This window comes from Grampus griseus (genome assembly GCF_964374135.1).
Source record: "Grampus griseus genome assembly, chromosome: 10".
Lineage (NCBI taxonomy): Eukaryota > Metazoa > Chordata > Mammalia > Artiodactyla > Delphinidae > Grampus > Grampus griseus.
The window spans coordinates 59,436,328-59,455,809 of record NC_139004.1 but is presented as its reverse complement, the minus strand read 5'-3'; the positions used below and the strand labels follow the sequence as shown (position 1 = coordinate 59,455,809).

At 37.6% G+C, this 19,482-nt stretch overlaps 1 protein-coding gene across 1 annotated transcript in view; it reads right to left on the bottom strand.

Moving 5' to 3' along the window:
* The window catches only part of ULK4 (unc-51 like kinase 4), a 513,951-nt gene that overhangs the window by 482,881 nt on the left and 11,588 nt on the right, over positions 1-19,482 (bottom strand). The window contains exons 3-12 of the mRNA XM_082664206.1: positions 17,050-17,149; positions 14,874-15,013; positions 12,385-12,547; positions 10,368-10,469; positions 9,716-9,799; positions 7,767-7,842; positions 5,700-5,792; positions 3,156-3,271; positions 2,940-3,009; positions 1,499-1,595 (exon numbers count right to left, since the gene is read on the bottom strand). Of these exons, the coding sequence (XP_082520332.1) occupies positions 1,499-1,595; positions 2,940-3,009; positions 3,156-3,271; positions 5,700-5,792; positions 7,767-7,842; positions 9,716-9,799; positions 10,368-10,469; positions 12,385-12,547; positions 14,874-15,013; positions 17,050-17,149 (1,041 nt within the window). The remainder of the gene's footprint in view (positions 1-1,498; positions 1,596-2,939; positions 3,010-3,155; positions 3,272-5,699; positions 5,793-7,766; positions 7,843-9,715; positions 9,800-10,367; positions 10,470-12,384; positions 12,548-14,873; positions 15,014-17,049; positions 17,150-19,482) is intronic.

The window sequence follows — 19,482 nt, the reverse complement described above, 5'->3', positions numbered from 1 at the left end:
ACAGAAGAAAATGTTTATAAATCATATATCTGTAATATATAAAGAACCCCTACAACTCAATAATGGGCAAAAGGTTTGAATAGACATTCTTCCAAAGAAAATATACAAATGGCCAATAAGCACATGAAAAGATGCTCGACATCATTAGCCAACAGGGAAATGCAAATTAAAACAACAGTGAGATATAATTTCACACCTACAAGATGGCTGTAACCAAAAAGAGACGATGCAGCACTATTCACAATAACCAAAAGGTTGAAGCAACCCAAGTGTGCATCAAAAGATGAATTAATAAATTGGTACATACACACAATGGAATATTATCCAGACTTAAGGAGGAATGAAATTCCTGATACACGCTACAACATGGATGGATCATGAAGACATTATGCTAAGTGAAATAAGCCAGATACAAAAGGACAAATATTGTGTGATTCCACTTATATAAGGTTACTAGGCAAATTCATAGAAGCAGAAAGTAGAACAGCGGTTGCCAGCGGGTGGGGTTGGGGGGAGGGATGGGTAGGGGGGAATGGATAGTGGTGATGGTTACATAACAGTGTGAATGTACTTAATGCCACCAAACTGTACACTTAACAATGGTTAAAACGGTAAATTTTATGTAATGTGTATTTTACCACAATTTTTTAAAAGACATAATAACAAGTTTTGGTGAGGATGTGCAAAAATTGGAACCCTCATACACTGGTGCTGAGAATGTAAAATGGTACAGCTGCTTTGGAAAACAATTTGGCGGTTCTTCGAAAGGTTAAACAGTTACCATATGATACAGCATAGAACACACACCCACACAACGATGTACACAAATGTTCATAGCAGCATCGCTCAGAATAGCCAAAAGGGGAAACCCGTCCAAATGTCCACAAATGGATGAATGGAAAAATAAAATGTGGTATATACAACAGAATATTATTGGGTAGTAAAAAGGAATATAGTATTGATACATGGTACAATTTGGATGAATCTTAAAAACATTACATTAAGTGAAAAAAGCCAGTCACAAAAGATCACATATTTCATGATCCCATTTATATGAAATGTCCGGGATAGGCATATTTATAAAGACAGAAAGTAGATTAGTGGTTGCCTCAGGCAAGAGGGTAGAGAAACTGGAAGAAAACAGGAGTGACTGCTAATGAGTACAGGGCTTCTTTGCAGAATGATGAGCATTCTAAAACCGACTGTGCTGATGACTGCATAGCTCTGTGACTATGCTAAAAGCCCCTGAATTATACACTTTAAATGGGTGAATTATATGGTGTGTCAATTATATCTCAATAAAGCTGTTATCAAAAAAACACCTATGAAGCACCTCTCTCTTAAGAGTACTTACTAGAAAAACCAGTGATAATCAAGGAAGATGACTCAGCTGTAAATTTGGCAATTAAAAACACAGTTCAGAGATTAACTTGCAATTATTCTTCTGAATCCCTGTATCCTACACAAAAAGAAAAAAGAAAATTCCATCTCTGCTTACTTTGGTCAAGGGAGAAGTCTTCTGTGGTGAATTTTGAGTCATAGTCTCACCAGGATTTAATGCCACTGCAGTGCTAGTTCTTGGAGTCGGACGAGAACTGAAAAGTGCACACCAGTTAACATTACTCACATTTCAGAAACTTTATCCTGTTTACTGTTTTCTGGGTTAAAAAACACATCTCATGAAAAACGGTAGAATATGATGATTCTATGTGACCTCGTTAGATTTTAAAAACTTTAAACTCTAATTTGTGTTTATGACACTAATTTTTTTAAACTGTTTTCAAAGTAATTTCCTGGGTAATTGTTTTTTTTATTTGGAGCTTCTATACTATATACAGTATTTTCTGTTTTAACCAGAAACCTAAAAAAAAGATTTTATTTTTTTAATGTCTGCTGATCTAGGCAGGATTAACATAATAAAATAGAACAGATATTCTACAAAGCATAGACAAGGTTTACAATTTTATTTCATAAAATGTTTGAAATGGAAAATTACCTTGGTACCTACTTAAGCAACAAGTTATATTCTGTATCTATTTTTAATGATTCCTCCTACACTTATCGATGGTTGCCATACTCTGTGGACCACTCCATTACACCCACGTCTCTGATTTTGAGGTTTCTGCATTTTAAGAAATTCTTCCATTCAGATCATTATGGTCTCTTTTAATGAATTCCTTCAAATTTCCAAATATCACCCCTCCTTCATCTACTTGCCTTTTTATTCATTCATTAAACGAGGACTTACTTAGGTCATAAAATATACCAGAGATTGTACAAAATTTTTTTTAAAAAACTGAATTTAAAATGCCTAAGATATGTATAAATAAATTTAACATGCTTTATATTTAAATATGAGTAAAACAAATCAGGAAATTTTAGTTTATCATTATAACCCCTATGTCATGAAATTAAACTATTTCTCTATGAGACTAAAACTATAAATAAAATATAACACAATATTTACACATTAATAAAATTTTAAATACACTGGTCTTAGTCACTTTAAATACCATTCTGATTTTATTATTTCAATGATTGCAAATATTGTTTAAGCCTCCTAGATAAAGCGACATTTAAATAAAAACACAACCTGTCCTTTTTCTATAAGTCTTTATCTAAATAAAGCTGGAGTTCTGAAATTTTAAATTCAATTTTATTTGAAGTAGAAGTACAAAATGAAAAAGTTTTAATTAACCCTTATAAATAGGAAAAATAAGGTGGTTTGGTTAAAATTTTTTAAAAATACGTAGCGACGTCTACATTCCATTGGCCAGCACTTAACAGTAACTTTGAAAGTAGAGAGTGAGACTGGAATTTGCATTTCTCCCTGTCCTTTATTTCTGTGTCACATGGTTTACCAGCCAGACAACAGACACTTGAAGAAGATTTCACTTTCATCTCCCATGGATCCCTTATTGCTCTGTCATTTTACATACCTGAGAAGAAACATGGACTCATTCAACTGACCCCCAAGAGTGCTCTTAGGCCGCAACTCAGATGGATTTTCTGTGGCAGGAAGATAAAACAATATCCATCAATGAACAAAAATATGAGCAGGGCACGACGTACACAGAGATTTAAAGAGAAAGGTAACGCAAATTAGGAACTCTCAGAAATAGCATTGAGTTCAAGAGTGCCAAATGAAAGCTCACCTAGTCTGAACGAGTGACTGAGCTGCTCACCACTCTTCTCCCCTTTTGCTTGTCCACAATGAGGGCTCTTGAGAAGCTCCTTGGAATCTTGTGACCCAGAATACTCCAGGTTTCTGCTGTTCAACGATAGAAACCCAACACAATCAAGCTTACTACTGAGCTTTCTGTAGAGTTTTCTCTGTCAAACAAGAGGTTGGAAAAGATACTTAAACTGCACAGGACATTTGGCAAAACTACTGAGTTAGAGGGAGTTCCCTGGTGGTCCAGTGGTTAGGACTCCACTCTTTCACTGCCAGGGCCTGGGTTCAATCCCTGGTCGGGGAACTAAGATCCTGCAAGCTGTGTGGCGTGGCCAGAAAAAAAAAACAACTAGCGAGTCAGAAAAGTAATATTTTTCATTGAGTAGCTAAAATGAGCACTTACTACATGGTAGGTATTGTACTAAGAAGCCTATAAACCTTATCCCTGAAAAATAAGTAACAGCAGGCAGATCGGAGAAGTAAACCAGAACTCAAGATATCAGTGAACCAGTAGTGAGTTTCCCTTTTATTTTTTTCCCTTCCAGTATTGTTCGACCTGGACTCAAAAGCAGTGAGTAGAGACAGGAGCCCCAAGAGAAGCCCTCTATTTCTGTTCCAAGGAACAGGAAAGGGGACCCCTAAGGGTCAGAGCAGTAGAAACACCCTAGTTTTTTGTTTGTTCTTTTGCTTTTGCTTTTTCCATTTTGTCCTTCCCCAGCCTGCAGGTAATCCTGCAGCAGCTACAGGGGACAGTAGCCGCTTCTGGCCAGTGCCTAAAACCCTGAAGGAGGAACATTCTCTTCTCTAGCCAGAGTTATGACCCCCAAGAATGTGAAGCAAATCCCTGTCGCTCTGTTCTCTTTTTTCTCCTCTCTCCTTGTCCTACTGCTACTTGGTCCCAAACACATCCATCAAGACATAAAAACTATAATACACCATGACTAAGTGGGGTTTATTGTGGGAAGGCAAGGCTGCCTCAATATATGAAAACCACTTTATGTAAGAGTCCATAATGAGAGTCTAAAGAAGAAAAACCGCATGATCATATCAAATGATACAGAAAGAATGACAAAATTTAACATTCATTCAAACTGAAAAGGGGAAGCTACAAAAACCTCCAGCTCATCATATTTAACAAGTAAAGGCTGAATGCTTTCATTCTAAAATGAGAAACCAGGCAATGTGTTCATTTTCATCACTCCTCATTCATTACCTTACCGAAAAAGTCCCAGCAAGGGAAGTAAGGCAAGAAAAAGAAATAAAAGGCATACAGATTAAAAGGAAGTTGACAAATTAAGGTGAAAGGTGTCCTGGGATTTGCTGACACTGATGGACCAGGTCCTAAGCCCAGGTTTCTGTACTTTTCAGAGAGTCTGATACAATGTGAAAACATAGTTGAAGCTCAATGGATCACAGAAACCGAAGTTTGGGAGAGACCTTAAATAGAATTCAGACTTCTCTATCCAATACACTGAATTTACAAGATTAAAATTAAGAATCAGACAACCACTTACCATCGAATGAATGGAGGAGAGGGGGAGTCAATTATCTGGACTTTGCCTCTATTCATCTACTTCTCACCTTGTTCTTTTCAAAATATCATCACTTTGGGACTTCCCTGGTGGTCCAGTGGTTAAGAACCCACCTTCCAACGCAGGGGACACAGGTTCAATCCCTGATCAGGGAACTAAGATCCCACATGCCGTGGGACAACTAAGCCCAGGCGCCACAACTGCTGAGCCTGTGCACCACAACTAGAGAGAAGCCTGCAAGCTGCAACAAAAGATCCCACATGCCACAACTAAGACCCAACACAGCCAAAAATTAATTAATTAATTTTTTGAAAATACCATCACTTTTATAACTGTCCTGGGCTAAAAAGATTTTATAATAAAAGTGAAGTGGATTAGTCAGGATGAACTAAGTTATACTGTGGTAACACAAAATCCACAAATCCTAGAACTCAGAATCTCCTAGCTTTATGTCTCACTCAAGCACACAGCCACTGAAGGCTGGCAGGAAAGCTATGCTCATCATGGTCACTAAAGACCCAGCCTGACAGCAACTCCACGTGGACATTTCCTTCCCAATTACTTCATCAAGAGAAAGAAATGTGGCACATCCCACAGTGGCTCTTTGAGTTTCTATCCAGAAATAACACAGGTCACGTCTGCTCACATTTTATTAGCCAAAGCAAGTCACATGACTGCACCTAACTTGAAAGGGGAAATGAGATCCTACCATGTGCTGACAAGGTGGGAAGCCAGCTGAACACACTGAACAAAAACTAATGACGACCATACTAAATCCCTGCCTGGATAAACAATTGACCAGAAAATGAGCAAAATCATGAACACAAAATGTCATGACTGAACTCTTTAAGCAACCCTTAATTAAACACATGCTTGATTTTCTCCTATTATGAAGGCATAGAAATTCGTGTCATTGATGCTGCAAAAATAGAATAGCAAGGGTACAAGTGTTTAATAACCATGCCCCACACACAAAAATAAGCTTATACTACCTGACACTGGAATCCTCGTTGCTTGAGTCCTGATCTTTTCTAGTGAAAGCATCCTTCCAAAATGAATGCTGCAGTAGTCCTGCCCAAGTTAATCTTTATAAAACATAAATGTTAAAAATCTATTTTAACATGATTTACCATGGAGAATTCCCAGGACATGCCCCAGTTACATAGATCAGATTTGTTTCACACATTCTTGTTGGAACTTCACTTTTAGAACTTCATTCAGAAAGAAACAAGATTATCAACCTCATGACTATATCCAGAGTCACGCTTCTCTTTAGAAGTCAAAATGTTATCTAACTAGTTCACCCACTTTAAAATGACTTCAGGCCATATTTAAAACCCAGACTCACTAGCAAAGCATCAAATTTTACTACTAGTAGATTATACCTGAGGGGAATTCCCTGGCAGTCCAGTGGTTAGGATTCCATGCTTCCACTGCAGGAGGCACGGGTTCAATCCCTGGTTGGGGAACTAGGATCCCGCATGCCGCAGAGGCGGCCAAAAAATAAATTAATTAATTAAATAGATTATACCTGAGGTATACTCAAACTCAGAATGATTAAGCTCGACTAAAATTTTAAAACAAAATAGTAATTTGTATCTGATTCATTTAATCTTTCAAAATTTCCATACTGAAATAAAAACTACCTTGATCAAAATTAAAACACAAATGTAAAAGAGAGAATTTGCAACCACATATAATATTCCTTTTATACAAAGGGCTCCTAAAATTCACTAACAATTAAAATTACCAATAAAATGGAATTTTTTTCATCCATTAGATTAGCAAAAATCTATAAGATCAACAAAACCCACTGTAGGTAACAATGGTGGGGGGCAGGAAATTTCTAATGCTGGAGGTATAAACCCTCCCGTGTTCCTAGGATGCAGCAAATGTGTCAAACTTTTTACTGTTCTCAGCCTTTGGCCAGCCACCTCACCTTAAGAAAATTATCCAAAGGTGATAACTGCCTAAGTGAACAACAACAAAAATAGGATATTTACTGTAGCAGTCAGTGTATATGATATTCTAAATCAAGAAAACTCTCAATGTTGTTATTACAGGTTATTACATGTACAATCAGCAGCCATTTAAAATAACCAAGCAACTATATAGAGAGAAAAAGACTAGATTATGGGGTGGTCTCATGTATGCAAAAAAGTATTTAATATGGGATATAAATATGTGGAAATGTGTCCTAAATAAATTCTAAATAAAGTAAGTTAAATTAAGTATATTTATATCTTATCCAAATACGTCTGGGGAGGTATCCACTAAAATAACGTTGATCCTAAAAGCATTCTATTGTAAGCATAGGAGTGTCTTACAACTTATAGGAGAATCAACATTTTCTTCTGCAGTTTTTCAGTTAAATTTAATGAAGATACATTACATGCTACACTAAATTTATTCTTCATTTTATACCCTGAAGCAGAGACCCCAAATGCTTGCCTAAAACCCCTAGATACCTAGTGGCAGAACCAGAACCTAGGTTCTCTTGTCTCCCAGGCCAGGGAGACCCCCTCTTCACTCCCCACTCCCTCCTGCCCTCCCCCACTCCACACCATAAGGATTTCTAACTTCCTGCCATCCCTGCAACACAGAAAATTCACACTGTGCCTATTATCCTGTCACTTGATATTCCCAGTATGACAGGATTATCATAAATCACATCGCATTGAAATATTGCTCCGTTAGTCGTTACTACATTAAGTATCTTGGCAGTGTCATCCCTAGTTGAGTAGGCTAAGACAGTTTTAGCCTGAAATCCACAACGGGGGGGGCAAAAAAAAAAATGTACCTCTTGGATTTGGGAGTTACAAGAAAATCTGTCAACCTATGAGGCAACTATTTGCTACATTAAAAGAGTTAAAATTCCTCATGATTAAAAACACCTGTAAACCGAGAGCAGCCACTCAGTGTAAACTCAGATTTCTTTTTTTTCAAAAAAGATAATTTGAACAGTTCTTTCTATATTAAGACCGGTACAGTGTTAGAAGTACACTAAAGGCAAAAAGGATTCCAGTCTCTATTCATGTTAAAGTACTACCCATACATACCTTTTCTGAGGATCTTTTTGAAGTAAACCATCAAGCAAATTAATAAAATCTGAAGAAGCTTTAGGACGAGAAGAATCTATACACAAAGTAATACCCAAGAAAGAAAAAAAGTGATAAGTAGCTGAAAACACACCCTACATCAACATCATAATAATAGTATTTTAAGCACATAAATTATTTTTAAGAGAACACAGAATACATAGTAACAATTACAGTCTTCATTTAATGCCAGGAGAGGGCTGGCGGGGGCAGGACACAAAAATTAAAAACTTTTCCCTGGACCACAAAAAATATGAATCTCAAAAACTAAGCTCTGACTAACCTCTAAACTTTCTCTTTACTGAACAACCCCAGTAAGGACCACCAGCTTGACAAACTCATACCCTTGGTCTTCAGCTATTAATTATGCCTCATTTTCTGACCATTTTCTCTTAACTTGACCAGCTTTGCTTTATAATATACTATGATTAGAGTACTTGCCATCTCTCTTTATTTTAAAGACTTTTTAACAGGAAAATAACCATCACAATATTATGACAATGTCCAATTCCATTAATCTCCAAGTGTTTTGTCTTTTTATATTAGAAAGATACATACCATGGTCAAATTATCAGTCTATCATTAAAAGAAGTGGCCATGAAGATAACGGCCAAAGCCATCAGAACAGATGGTGCTATCAGGCACTGTGGCCACAGTCTGATCAAGATCCCTGTGAAATAATTACACTTAGGCCAAAGTGGTATCTTGACCAGACGTTTGATACCTTCATTCTCAGATTTCTCTTCCCTACATAAAAATCTTTAACTTATTAGGAGAAAACAATACTCAGTACTATGAGTACTTAAAACAACAGCAAAAAAAATCAGAAGTCATCATTATAGGAGACAGGAAGGACTGATTTCTACGAAAACTAAAATAAAGTTAATAAAAAAGAAATGCTTTTTAAGAAATATAGACCATTTTCAAAATATCGAGACTTGTATTTTTCACCAAGGATGATTCTTAAAATATTGAAAATATTCCGTATTTCTATTCTTTCCATTAATTACTGAGGATTTTTTTTCTTTAAAAACTCACAACCTTATTTTTCATAAAGTCCTGTTTTCATCTTTGTGAATTAAGATTCACATCTTTTGAGTTGTGTAGCAAAGTGTTTTATTATGTTTGTACCTTCTTTTTCTTTTCTTAAAATTGTTAATGGTAGACTTACATTAATTACACTTTGTATGATTAAATTGCCAACACTTTAAAAATACAATCATGGGCTTCCCTGGTGGCGCAGTGGTTGAGAGTCCGCCTGCCGATGCAGGGGACGCGGGTTCGTGCCCCGGTCTGGGAAGATCCCACATGCCGCGGAGCGGCTGGGCCCGTGAGCTATGGCCGCTGAGCCTGCGCGTCCGGAGCCTGTGCCCCGCAACGGAAGAGGCCACAACAGTGAGAGGCCCGCATACCGAAAAAGAAAAAAAAAAAAAAAAAATACAACCATATCTAGCTTAAAAGACTTTAAAAGCTTATCTGGGTAGCATTCTGATTCATCAAGATAAGGACTGAGAAACACCTTTTTGTTCCTCTTCAAGCACTAAATAGAAATAACTACATGGGACATGACTACACATTAAGTAAATGGTACATACACATGAACACACCAAAAAAAGACAAAAGTTTGAGTTTCTTAAATCTTTGAACCACACTTCTTCTGATATAGGAGCACAAGGTAATTTGTATTTTTAAATGACGGAAAGTCTTAGTAGTACTTTGTTTTCCATTTCAGTATCTTTTTAAAAATAGCAAAAGGAATGCTAGCATTTCTAAAAATATCAATTTGTGACTATTTAGAAAATATAAATTTGAGGGGTTATGAATCAATACAAACACACTTTGGGGATGAAAGTGCACCTTTAGTCCACGTAAGGAGTATATTAACTGCATTTATAATAAAAACATCCTACCTTTTGGAATAGGTGGCAAAGGATCTTCATAAAAAATCTTTTCAACTAATTCTGAGAAACTTTCTGAGAAGAACGGAGGTTTTCCTGAAATCATGTGAAAACTTGCAAAATTAAACAACAGTTTGCTGTTACCAGTAATTCTTAAGAAATCTCAACTACAGATAGTTCAGGATTGCATAATTTACAGGAAAAAATATGTATATAGCAATAACTAATTATTGAATGCCTAGTACATACCAGGCACACTGTCTGTATTTTTATAGTTGTGTAATTCAAAATTTATCAACCTAACAAATACAAAATTCACTTATAGACAGCCATGATCCAATGGCTACATGGGCCACTGGATACATCTGGTAATTCACAGTCACAGGTACCTTTACAAGACTTTCTACTAATAATCAGTTAGACACATCAGTTAGGCATATTTCAACATTCCAAATGATTATCATGAAAAATACCTCTATGTCAAAAGTTCCTACAAATCTGCTTATGCCTAGACACCAAGCAAGTCGGCCAAAATCAGTACATAGAAAATTTTAGGAAAACTAGCTTTTTCACATCTTATAGGTAAACCCTTTGAAAACTCCAGATGTAACCTTTGTGTGTGTGTGTCCAGCTCTGATTTTAAACTGAACCAGAAAGTAATCACCTGAAAACATTTCATAGAGCAGGCAGCCCAAGGACCAGAGGTCACTGGTAATGGAGAAGTCAGTACCCCTCACAATTTCTGGAGCTGTATAGATAAGAGATCCTAAGAACAAGGGAGAAAGGACAGCTTTGTTAGGCGTTTGTCCTGTTCCCAACACAAATCGACCTAGGAGAGACCAGGTGAGGTGAAAAAAGATAGGAGAACACGCACATAAATATAATTTCATGCATATTTCACATTTTTTAATGTTTTCTAATATTAAGGTCCCACTTCCCAAGACTATGTGAGAATATATAAAAATACAAAGATTTTGAATATTCACCTGAGTAAGAGGTGTGGCACATTGAGGTGCATTCTTTTTTTAAATTAACAATTCAAATAGCTGAAAGAAAAGAACCTTTGATTGTAGTATTTTGAATAGGATAGGTTAAGTTATGCAGCAGTAAGCACCCCAAATTCCCACTGACTTAACCACACAGGTTTTCTTATAACTGAAACTACACATCCCTCACAGGTCAGCCAAGGGACCCCGACCCTCACAGTCAGTCCATCCAAGACCCAGGCTTCATTTCAACCATGCTTCCTCAATCACCAAGGCATGGGCAAAGAACGTAGCAAATTAAACACTGGCTCTTAAAATTTCCAAAGAGACTCGCATCACTTCTACGCACACTTGGTGAGCTTTGGCAGGGAAGATGCAATCCTACCATGTAACCAGAAGAGGAACAGAACAGGACCTATTTGGTGAACAGCACTAGTGTGTATCATGTACACTTGATACAGAGTTTAGTATTACATAGAAACACCAAATTCTAGAGACAGAAAGTTCCCTTGCTTACTTATGAGAGCAGCTGAAGCCTGGAAGGTACTCTAACATCCTCTAAGTCACAGAGCTGGGCAGTACCAGAGCGCTCGCCAAAACCCACAGCCTCCCATCTTCCAATGAGAATGTTCTTACCATGAAGTGAGTAATCAGCAATCCCTTGGAAAAGAGGTTAATGTGCGCCCACCATGGGGACTGTTCTTAGATTAAGCTCAGAAGTAATCGAGTGTCACTGCTAGAAACTCTGACATTTCTTCACAACACAGCCCTCTTCCCCTTACGAAAGGGGAAAATTGGGGGAAAATTTCAAATACACGTTCCTGAAACATACTGCCCTCCTTGGTTTCTATATAAAAGCATAGTCCATAATACTCATTTTCATAGGAGGCCACGGAATGATATTTGGGGATTTAGAAAGCCTTCTTCCTGGGCGTGAAATCTTACTTCAAGACTGGCCCTGCAAGTTAAAGTTCCTTGCTCATATTTATGGGGCCTCTGTTAACCCGCTGCTCCCCCCCACCCCCCCCTCCGTCCCTTTCCCTCATTCCTCTCATCCACGGCCATATGACCACCAAGCCCAAGGATGCCACTCTCTCTCTCAGTGCCCTTTGCTTCCTGGTGAGTGTACCAGAGCTTCGGTGGTCCAAAGTCTCAAGTACATACACCAGGAACTTGAGGAAAAGAGATCTTTATCAGTTCTATCAAAAGTTCTGGTCTAAGAAATACGACTTCACAGTCTCCCCTCAAGCACAGCAATCTAACGGCCCAGGCCCCATCTCACTGACAAAACCACCTCCCAAGGACACACCCTTAAAAATCTTCCTTACTTGCAGAAGATTATCAGCTGCTCAACAACGTTGAGTATCTCCGGAGCCACGAGTGTATGCCAGACACTGTTCTAAGTGCTGAGGATACAGCAGGAAGGGAGACAAAACCCCCCTCCTTATGTTCCAATGAGTGGTCAGTGACAAAGCTAAGGATAAGGCTTTGTCAGAGGTCCCCTGCGCCTCACACGGCATTAGAGCCACACGGAAAAGGTAGGCCCTGGACAAAACCATCCATAAATCCAGACTTCTCCTGATCATTTTTAATACATTTTTTGACTGGCAACATAAAAGGTGGACATATTATCTCCTAAACACGTGACTTGGGCGGCCCACAACTAGAGTTCTGACCTGGAAGCTCTCCACGTACCTTTGACTCTACTTTTCATGTTTTTCTTCAGTACATTTTCCCCACTATCACCTCCTCCTTCTTCTGCTGCCACCAATGCAAAGAATTCTTCCAAATTTTCACCTTCCACTTTGGCCAAGCAAAAATTACTAAACTTCAGCGTGCCGGGCCCTTCCAAGAGTATCTATAAAGGTTAAAAAACAAATGTGTTTAGAAACAAATTCTATTCAATTTGCATTTCCATCCGTACCTCTTATAATCTCACTATAGAACTCTGAGTATTGGTTTTCTTGCTTCATCACAACTCAGAAAATTAAATGCTTACAATTTTTTAAAAAAAGAAGCCAAAGAAACATAAATTCAACATTTGACTAGTAAGAAAATCAAATATTAAATTGTCCCTTCTCAGATGTAGACGAAAAACATATCATTTAACCACAGAGGGAAACCTCAGTCTTTTGGAAAAGATAAAGAGGAAAGTATATGAAACAATCTATACTCACCTATTCTCAGTGACAGTTGAAAGAGGATTTGGAAGCCCACCTGTCCTAGGGGTTGTTCATTCAAATGAGGACGTATGATTTAGGGTTAAGACTAGGGTGTTGAAGTTAGAGGTCTAATTTGAGCCCTAGGTCCACCACTTACTGGCAGTCTGACCTGCAGACTTTACTTAACCTTTGTAAATCTGTCTCTTCACCTACAAAATGGAAAAAATGATACTTAACTCTTCGGACTGTTGTAAGGACTGAGGTTATACACAATGCAGAGGGCTTCTGACAGTGACTGGCATGTGTTAAGTGCGCAAGTCTACTAATATAATTTGTGATTAGAAGTTATCTGTTGATTGTTGAAATCATACCTTTATCTCTTCCTCCCTGGCAATGGATCAGGGGGCTTTCTTGGTCCTTAAAAGCAATTTAAGTTTACCCTCACCCTCCGCTTCTAGTCACAAATACTAAGGATGTCAGTTAGTCTACAACAGTGATCTTTAAACTTCTTTTTTGAGCGCCTGGAGGCCTTGTTAAGAAAAACTACTAGTCCCTACCCTGAGAGTTCCTGATTCAACAGGCCTGGGGTAGGGCCCAAGAACCTGCATTTCTAACAAGTTCCAGGTAATGCTGATGCTGCTGGTACAGGGAAGACACTTTGAAAACCACCGGCAGGGGGTAGATAAAAATTTTAAGTTAGTAAATATTTTGGACTTTGCAAGCTGTAAGGCTTCTGTCCTGACTATTCAACTCTGCAGCCACTGACAATACATAAATGAAAGGATGTGGGTGTTCCAGTAAAACTCCATTTACAGAAACAGTCATCCTGCCGGAACTCTGCTAACCCCAGTTCTGGAATAAAAGTAACCTTACTTATCAGCCTGAAGCTCCTAGGTTATAAAGAGCTGATACTAGACCTCACTAAAGAGCTCCCACACAGAGGTTGGTACGTTATAGCCTCTAGGCTTGTACAAGCATGAGCTAAGAGAGGTTTTTATGTTTCTGAACAGCTGGAAAAAAATGAAAATAAGCTAATATTTCTTGACATGTGAAAATTACATGAAACTGACATTCCAGTGTCCATAAATAAAGTTTTATTGAAACAAAGGCACACCCATGCATTTACATATTGTCTATAGCTGCTTTCAGGGCTGTAATGCAGTTAAGTGGTTATAGTCTTGACACAAGTATATGAATATTTCAACAAGAACTTCTATTTGTTATACAGAATTTTTATGGAGCTTTTTGTAGGTTTAATTAGGTTCTTATATAGATGGCCTAGAGAAATGTTTAACAAGGAAATATTCAACTTTTCATTTCATTGTGTTCACATTAACAAAGGAAAAGAACTAGCAGCTAAGACCAGTAACACATACAATCCCTAAGAAAATGTCCTAAAAGTTTAACCTAAATGTAATGCATAATCCTCACAATCTCCCTGAAATATCTACTTCCACATCACAGGCAAGAAAACCAAGGTACAGAGAGAGAGAAAAGGTAACTTGTCCAGGGCCCACAGCTTCTGAATATCAGCGTTCATGTGGCTCAGGCTCTAAGCAGGTTTTGTGACTCTACTACACTGAAGCACGTCTACTTATGGTTAATTAGTTTTACCAGAAAAGAAAAATATTTGATCCATAACATCAGGAATCATACATACATAGCGAATAATGTCATCATCAAACTAAAATAATGGCTCATAACTGTGTACTATAATTTAAGAGCAAGGAATCTTATTTTACAGACCTGTTGAGCTCATCATTCACCATATACCTCAAGAGCAATGATAATTACTCAAAGGACCCTGAAAGGAGGGGAGACTTCCCTTTCTAAAAGCTACTTCAATAGGTAGCTAAATAGGAACCTAAAACATAGTACTATGTACTTCCTTTTGTTTAAAAAAAACGTTAGCTTAAAATTTCAAGATGTTCTATATCAAAATTGTATCCAAAAATAAAAACATCTTTGAGGAAGCCCTATGAATTGAAACACAAACAGGAAAGCCAAACTTTCATGAATTACCTTCCCAGGAGAAATGTCACAAAAGAGAATGCCAAGTTGATGAAGATGATGTAATCCAGTAATCAGGTCAATCCCAAATTCTCTTACAACATCTTCTGGGAGGTTTTCGTCTTGAGCAATAACCATTTCTAAGGAACCACCTGCAAGTTGATTAAAATCACCCACTTTAACCCACCAATATTACACAGTGCCTCTGGGAGGTTCCATGCTGGGACCTGAGCATTAAAACATGATCAAATCAGTATACCTGGACAGGCTGGCAGGGGAAACATACATGTTAACAAACAGTGGTCCAAGCACCGTAAATGAAAACCTCCACGCTCCAGAGCCAGCTCAGGGAGAATGACTGCTCAGACTGTAAGAATAGTCAATAAATAAGCCAGTGGGATGAAGGGAGAATCACTCTGGTGCTGTGATTTCTCACTCCAGATCCCTCAGGCAAGAAACAGCTACAAAAATTAGTGTTAAATACTAACCTAAGCTGTGCACTTTAATCACACTGTGCAAAGTACAGTTATGTTTACTCCTGTGCAAAGTTAGGTCACATTCTACAAGAACTGCATAACAAAAAAAGGTGCTCTTCCTCAATAGTTAGAAAATCACAAACTCTGATGTACACCACTGATGAAATAAAAGGCCAATGGCAGACACACTGCAAATTCCATTTCTATACCCTACCAGGGTCCCACTCACATCTCCTATCATCTAAGTGCCAGAAACAAGCCTTTTTTTTTTTTTTTAGGGTCAAGATTATAACAGGAGTCAAGTTCAGAGAAAGTGAAGTCTTAGCTGGCATCTGAAAGTTCAATCAGAATTAGTGCAATGAAGGTAGGAGTATTTTGGGGTCTGTTCACTTTGTTTGGCGGGTGAGGAACCATTCCAAACACAGGCATAAATTAGAGTTAGGCTATTACAATGGCCAGGGGTCACAAATAACATCTGAAGCAAAAAGTAAAACAGGTTGAGTGCCCTGATTACCTCAAAAGTGTGTACATCTCATGAAAGTAATTAAACCACAGACTCCTCCTATTGATTCAGAAAAACAAAAGGCAAATAAATTATTCCAAATAACCTCTTTAATGATTGCATTAAATCCTAAGTGCCAGTATGTAGGAGATTCATAAAGCTATAAATAATTATATTTCATCTAATATTTAATGATTTATTATTACTCAGTGTATAACTAGAAGTACACTAACCATGGTACTTGTTACATTTTTTCCTAAAGACACTGCAACTGAAAGCCCAGATAATACAGTATCTATGTATTTAGTCACCTTTCTTCCTGTATATACTCCTAGAAAGTTATAGCAAGCAAGAGCTATAACATGTTATCTCTAATTATTGCTAGGTGGTGGTATTTGTTGATTCATCTTTGTATTTTTCCATATTGCTTAAGTTTTTAAGAGCAAGTATCCTTTGCATAAAAAGATAAGCACTTTATAAACTAATTAGCTAATAGCTAGTTGACCTAAAATACTTTGTTTTTACTGAATGGGAAAGCTTTTTTGATCAATAATCACTAAAAAATATTTCTAAGTGTTATACAGGTGATTTAGCATTATTTTATACCAAAGTAAAGTTAACCCCAAATTGAATTTTACATGTCTTCCTCTTACCAAACACCTTTACCCTTTTCCAGTCCCTAGTATCTATCAAGCAATAGGTGTTCAAGTTAACGTACTCAATAGTATCAACACTGCTTATATCTGTAATAGAAGAAAAATGGAAAATAGCAAAAACTATATCAGGGCTTCCCTGGTGGCACAGTGGTTAAGAATCCACCTGCCAAAACAGGGGACACGGGTTCGAGCCTTGGTCTGGGATGATCCCACATGCCGCAGAGTAACTAAGCCCGTGCGCCACAACTACTGAGCCTGCGCTCTAGAGCCCATGAGTCACAACTACTGAGCCCGCGTGCCACAACTACTGAAGCCCGCGAATCTAGAGCCTGTGCTCTGCAACAAGAGAAGCCACCGCAACAAGAAGCCCACTCACTGCAACGAAGAGTAGCCCCTGCTCGCCACAACTAGAGAAAGCCCACGCACAGCAACAAAGACCCAACACAGTCAAAAATAAATAAAATAAAATAAATTTATAAAAAAAAAAAACTGCATATGTTTTTTCAAAACTATATATTGTGGCTACAATCGTAGCACTTCTTACATGACCTTACCTGTGCAGAGTTCCACGACTAGCCAGAGATGATTACTGGTTTCATACCATTCATGAAAAGTTACAATATTCTTGTGTTTAATTTCATGGGTGAGACGAACCTATAAAAACACACAGCATTCACACTAAAATAAAAAAGTTCTTAAACCCTTGCATCTATTAAGAAACACCTAAATACACAACTGGGAAATAAATAAGAAAACACTGGAATTTATTCAGTGGAATTCTATACAGACATTAAGAATGATGGTTAAGAAGGCTGGTGACATGGAAAAATGCTAATTCAATATACAGTCTTTAAAAACAAACAAAACCTTGTACAAAAGTTTTGTGTATTTGTGTAAATTAACATCACAAAAGAATATTCATAGGAAAAATGACCAGAAGATATACATCAAAATAGCTGCCGTTATGAGTAGAATTACTCGTGTTTTTAAATTCTTTCTACTTCTCATCTTCTATCTCCTATATTAAGTACCCAGTACTTTCATAATGAGGAAAAAAGAAATAATTTTAAAGGAAACAAAAAAAAACCTTTAAGTAAGAATAACCTAAAGGCTCAATAATACAATAATAGTGAAATAAGTTGTATATTAATAATTATTATTAGGCCAACATTAAAGTATTTGTTGAATTTTATAACATGGAAAAATGACGTTATAATGTTAAGTGAAAAAAGAAAGAAATAAAATTATGTAATACCATGATTAGAAAATTTTTTAAAAGCCCATAGAAAAAAAGACAAGAAACAAACCAAAAAGAACAATGATTGCCTTCGGGTGATACAACAATGCTGCTCTTTCCTTCTATTCAGTTCTTTATATTCTCAAATTTCCTATAATGACAGTGTATTACTTTTACAATATTGAAAAGAACTCTCAAAGCCTTCTATTTTCTTTTTCAGCATATCCTTAGTGAATTCTAATATTAATTCACCTAGATTCTTAAAAGAGGAATGATTACAATGAACATACTGATCTTAAAATGTACATTTCCATTAGATTATAAGAATACTTATGCACCAAAAACAAGAGTGAATTCAAAACTCAACAATAAAGATGCAAAAGCCTGTCCGTTTAAAAAACGCTAAGTTGCTTCTGGAATTTTTGCTTTCTCCCTTTAAAATTCCCATTAAATATAGGAACTAAAAACCACAAAAATGTATGCGAACCATCAAGACTCAGGATTGCTGATGACTAACTTACCAAAGTGCTTTGCACCCTTGCTTTCTGATTTTCTTTAAAAAAGAAAAAAAATTACAAATTCTACTGTCACTCAACACAGGCTAACGGGCCCATAATTAGTAGAAATACAGAGCTCCCTGTTTTAGAAATGGAATTTGGGGACTTCCCTGGTGGTCCAGTAGTTAAGACTCCATGCTCCCAATGCAGGAGGCCTGAGTTCGATCCCTGGTCAGGAAATTAGATCCTGCATGCCTCAGCTAAAAAAAAGAAAAAAAGATCCCATGTGCCGCAACTAAGACCCGGCGCAGCCAAATAAATAAATAAATATTAAAAAAAAAAAAAAAATGGAATTTGGCACACTCTAGGAACAATTAGGTGGGCTCATACTGTACCAAAAATAAAGGAAAATGAATCTACATGACTTAGAAGACAGATGAGTAGAAAACCAAGCATCAGAGTGACTAAGAAAGAATTTGAAGAGCACCTTGTAATAGATCCCTAATATAAGGCCAACAGAAAATGCGGAGAACCCTCAGTGAGCAAGTTTAAAGGGATCTCTGCTGATTCTGTCACAGAAAAGGGAAGGTCCTAGTGAAAAAATAAAAAAGGTACATAAATCCCGACAGAATTCAGGCCACAGCACACCCCTCCGGACCCTCCTGTACACTCAACACTCAGTACATACCAAGTACCCACTCTTCCAGACGCTGGGCTGCCAATCTCACCCTCCACCCTCACCGCAACCACCCATCTGCAGCCTGCGCTGGCCAATGCAGGAGATACAGCGGCCAATACTCACCACAGATGGCTACTGTGCTCTTTTGAGGAGCAGTTGGTCTGAGCTGGGACGAGCCCCAAGTGTAAAATACACACCAGATGCTCAACACTTAACATCAAAATTAGAAAAATATCTCGATAACTTTATACTGGTTGCACGCTGAAATAATAACACTTTGTATATACTGGATTACGTAATATATATTAATAAAATGAATTCCACTGATTTTTCCTTTTTCATCGTAGATACTATGAACTTTAAAATTAGATTTGTAACCACAAGGACTTCCCTGGTGGTGCAGTGGTTAAGAATCCACCTGCCAATGCAGGAGTCACAGGTTCGATCCCTGGTCCAGAAAGGTCCCACATGCTGCGGAGCAACTAAGCCCACGGGCCACAACTATTGAGCCTGTGCTCTAGAGCCCGTGTGCCACAACTACTGAAGCCCGCGCGCCTAGAGCCCGTGCTCTGCA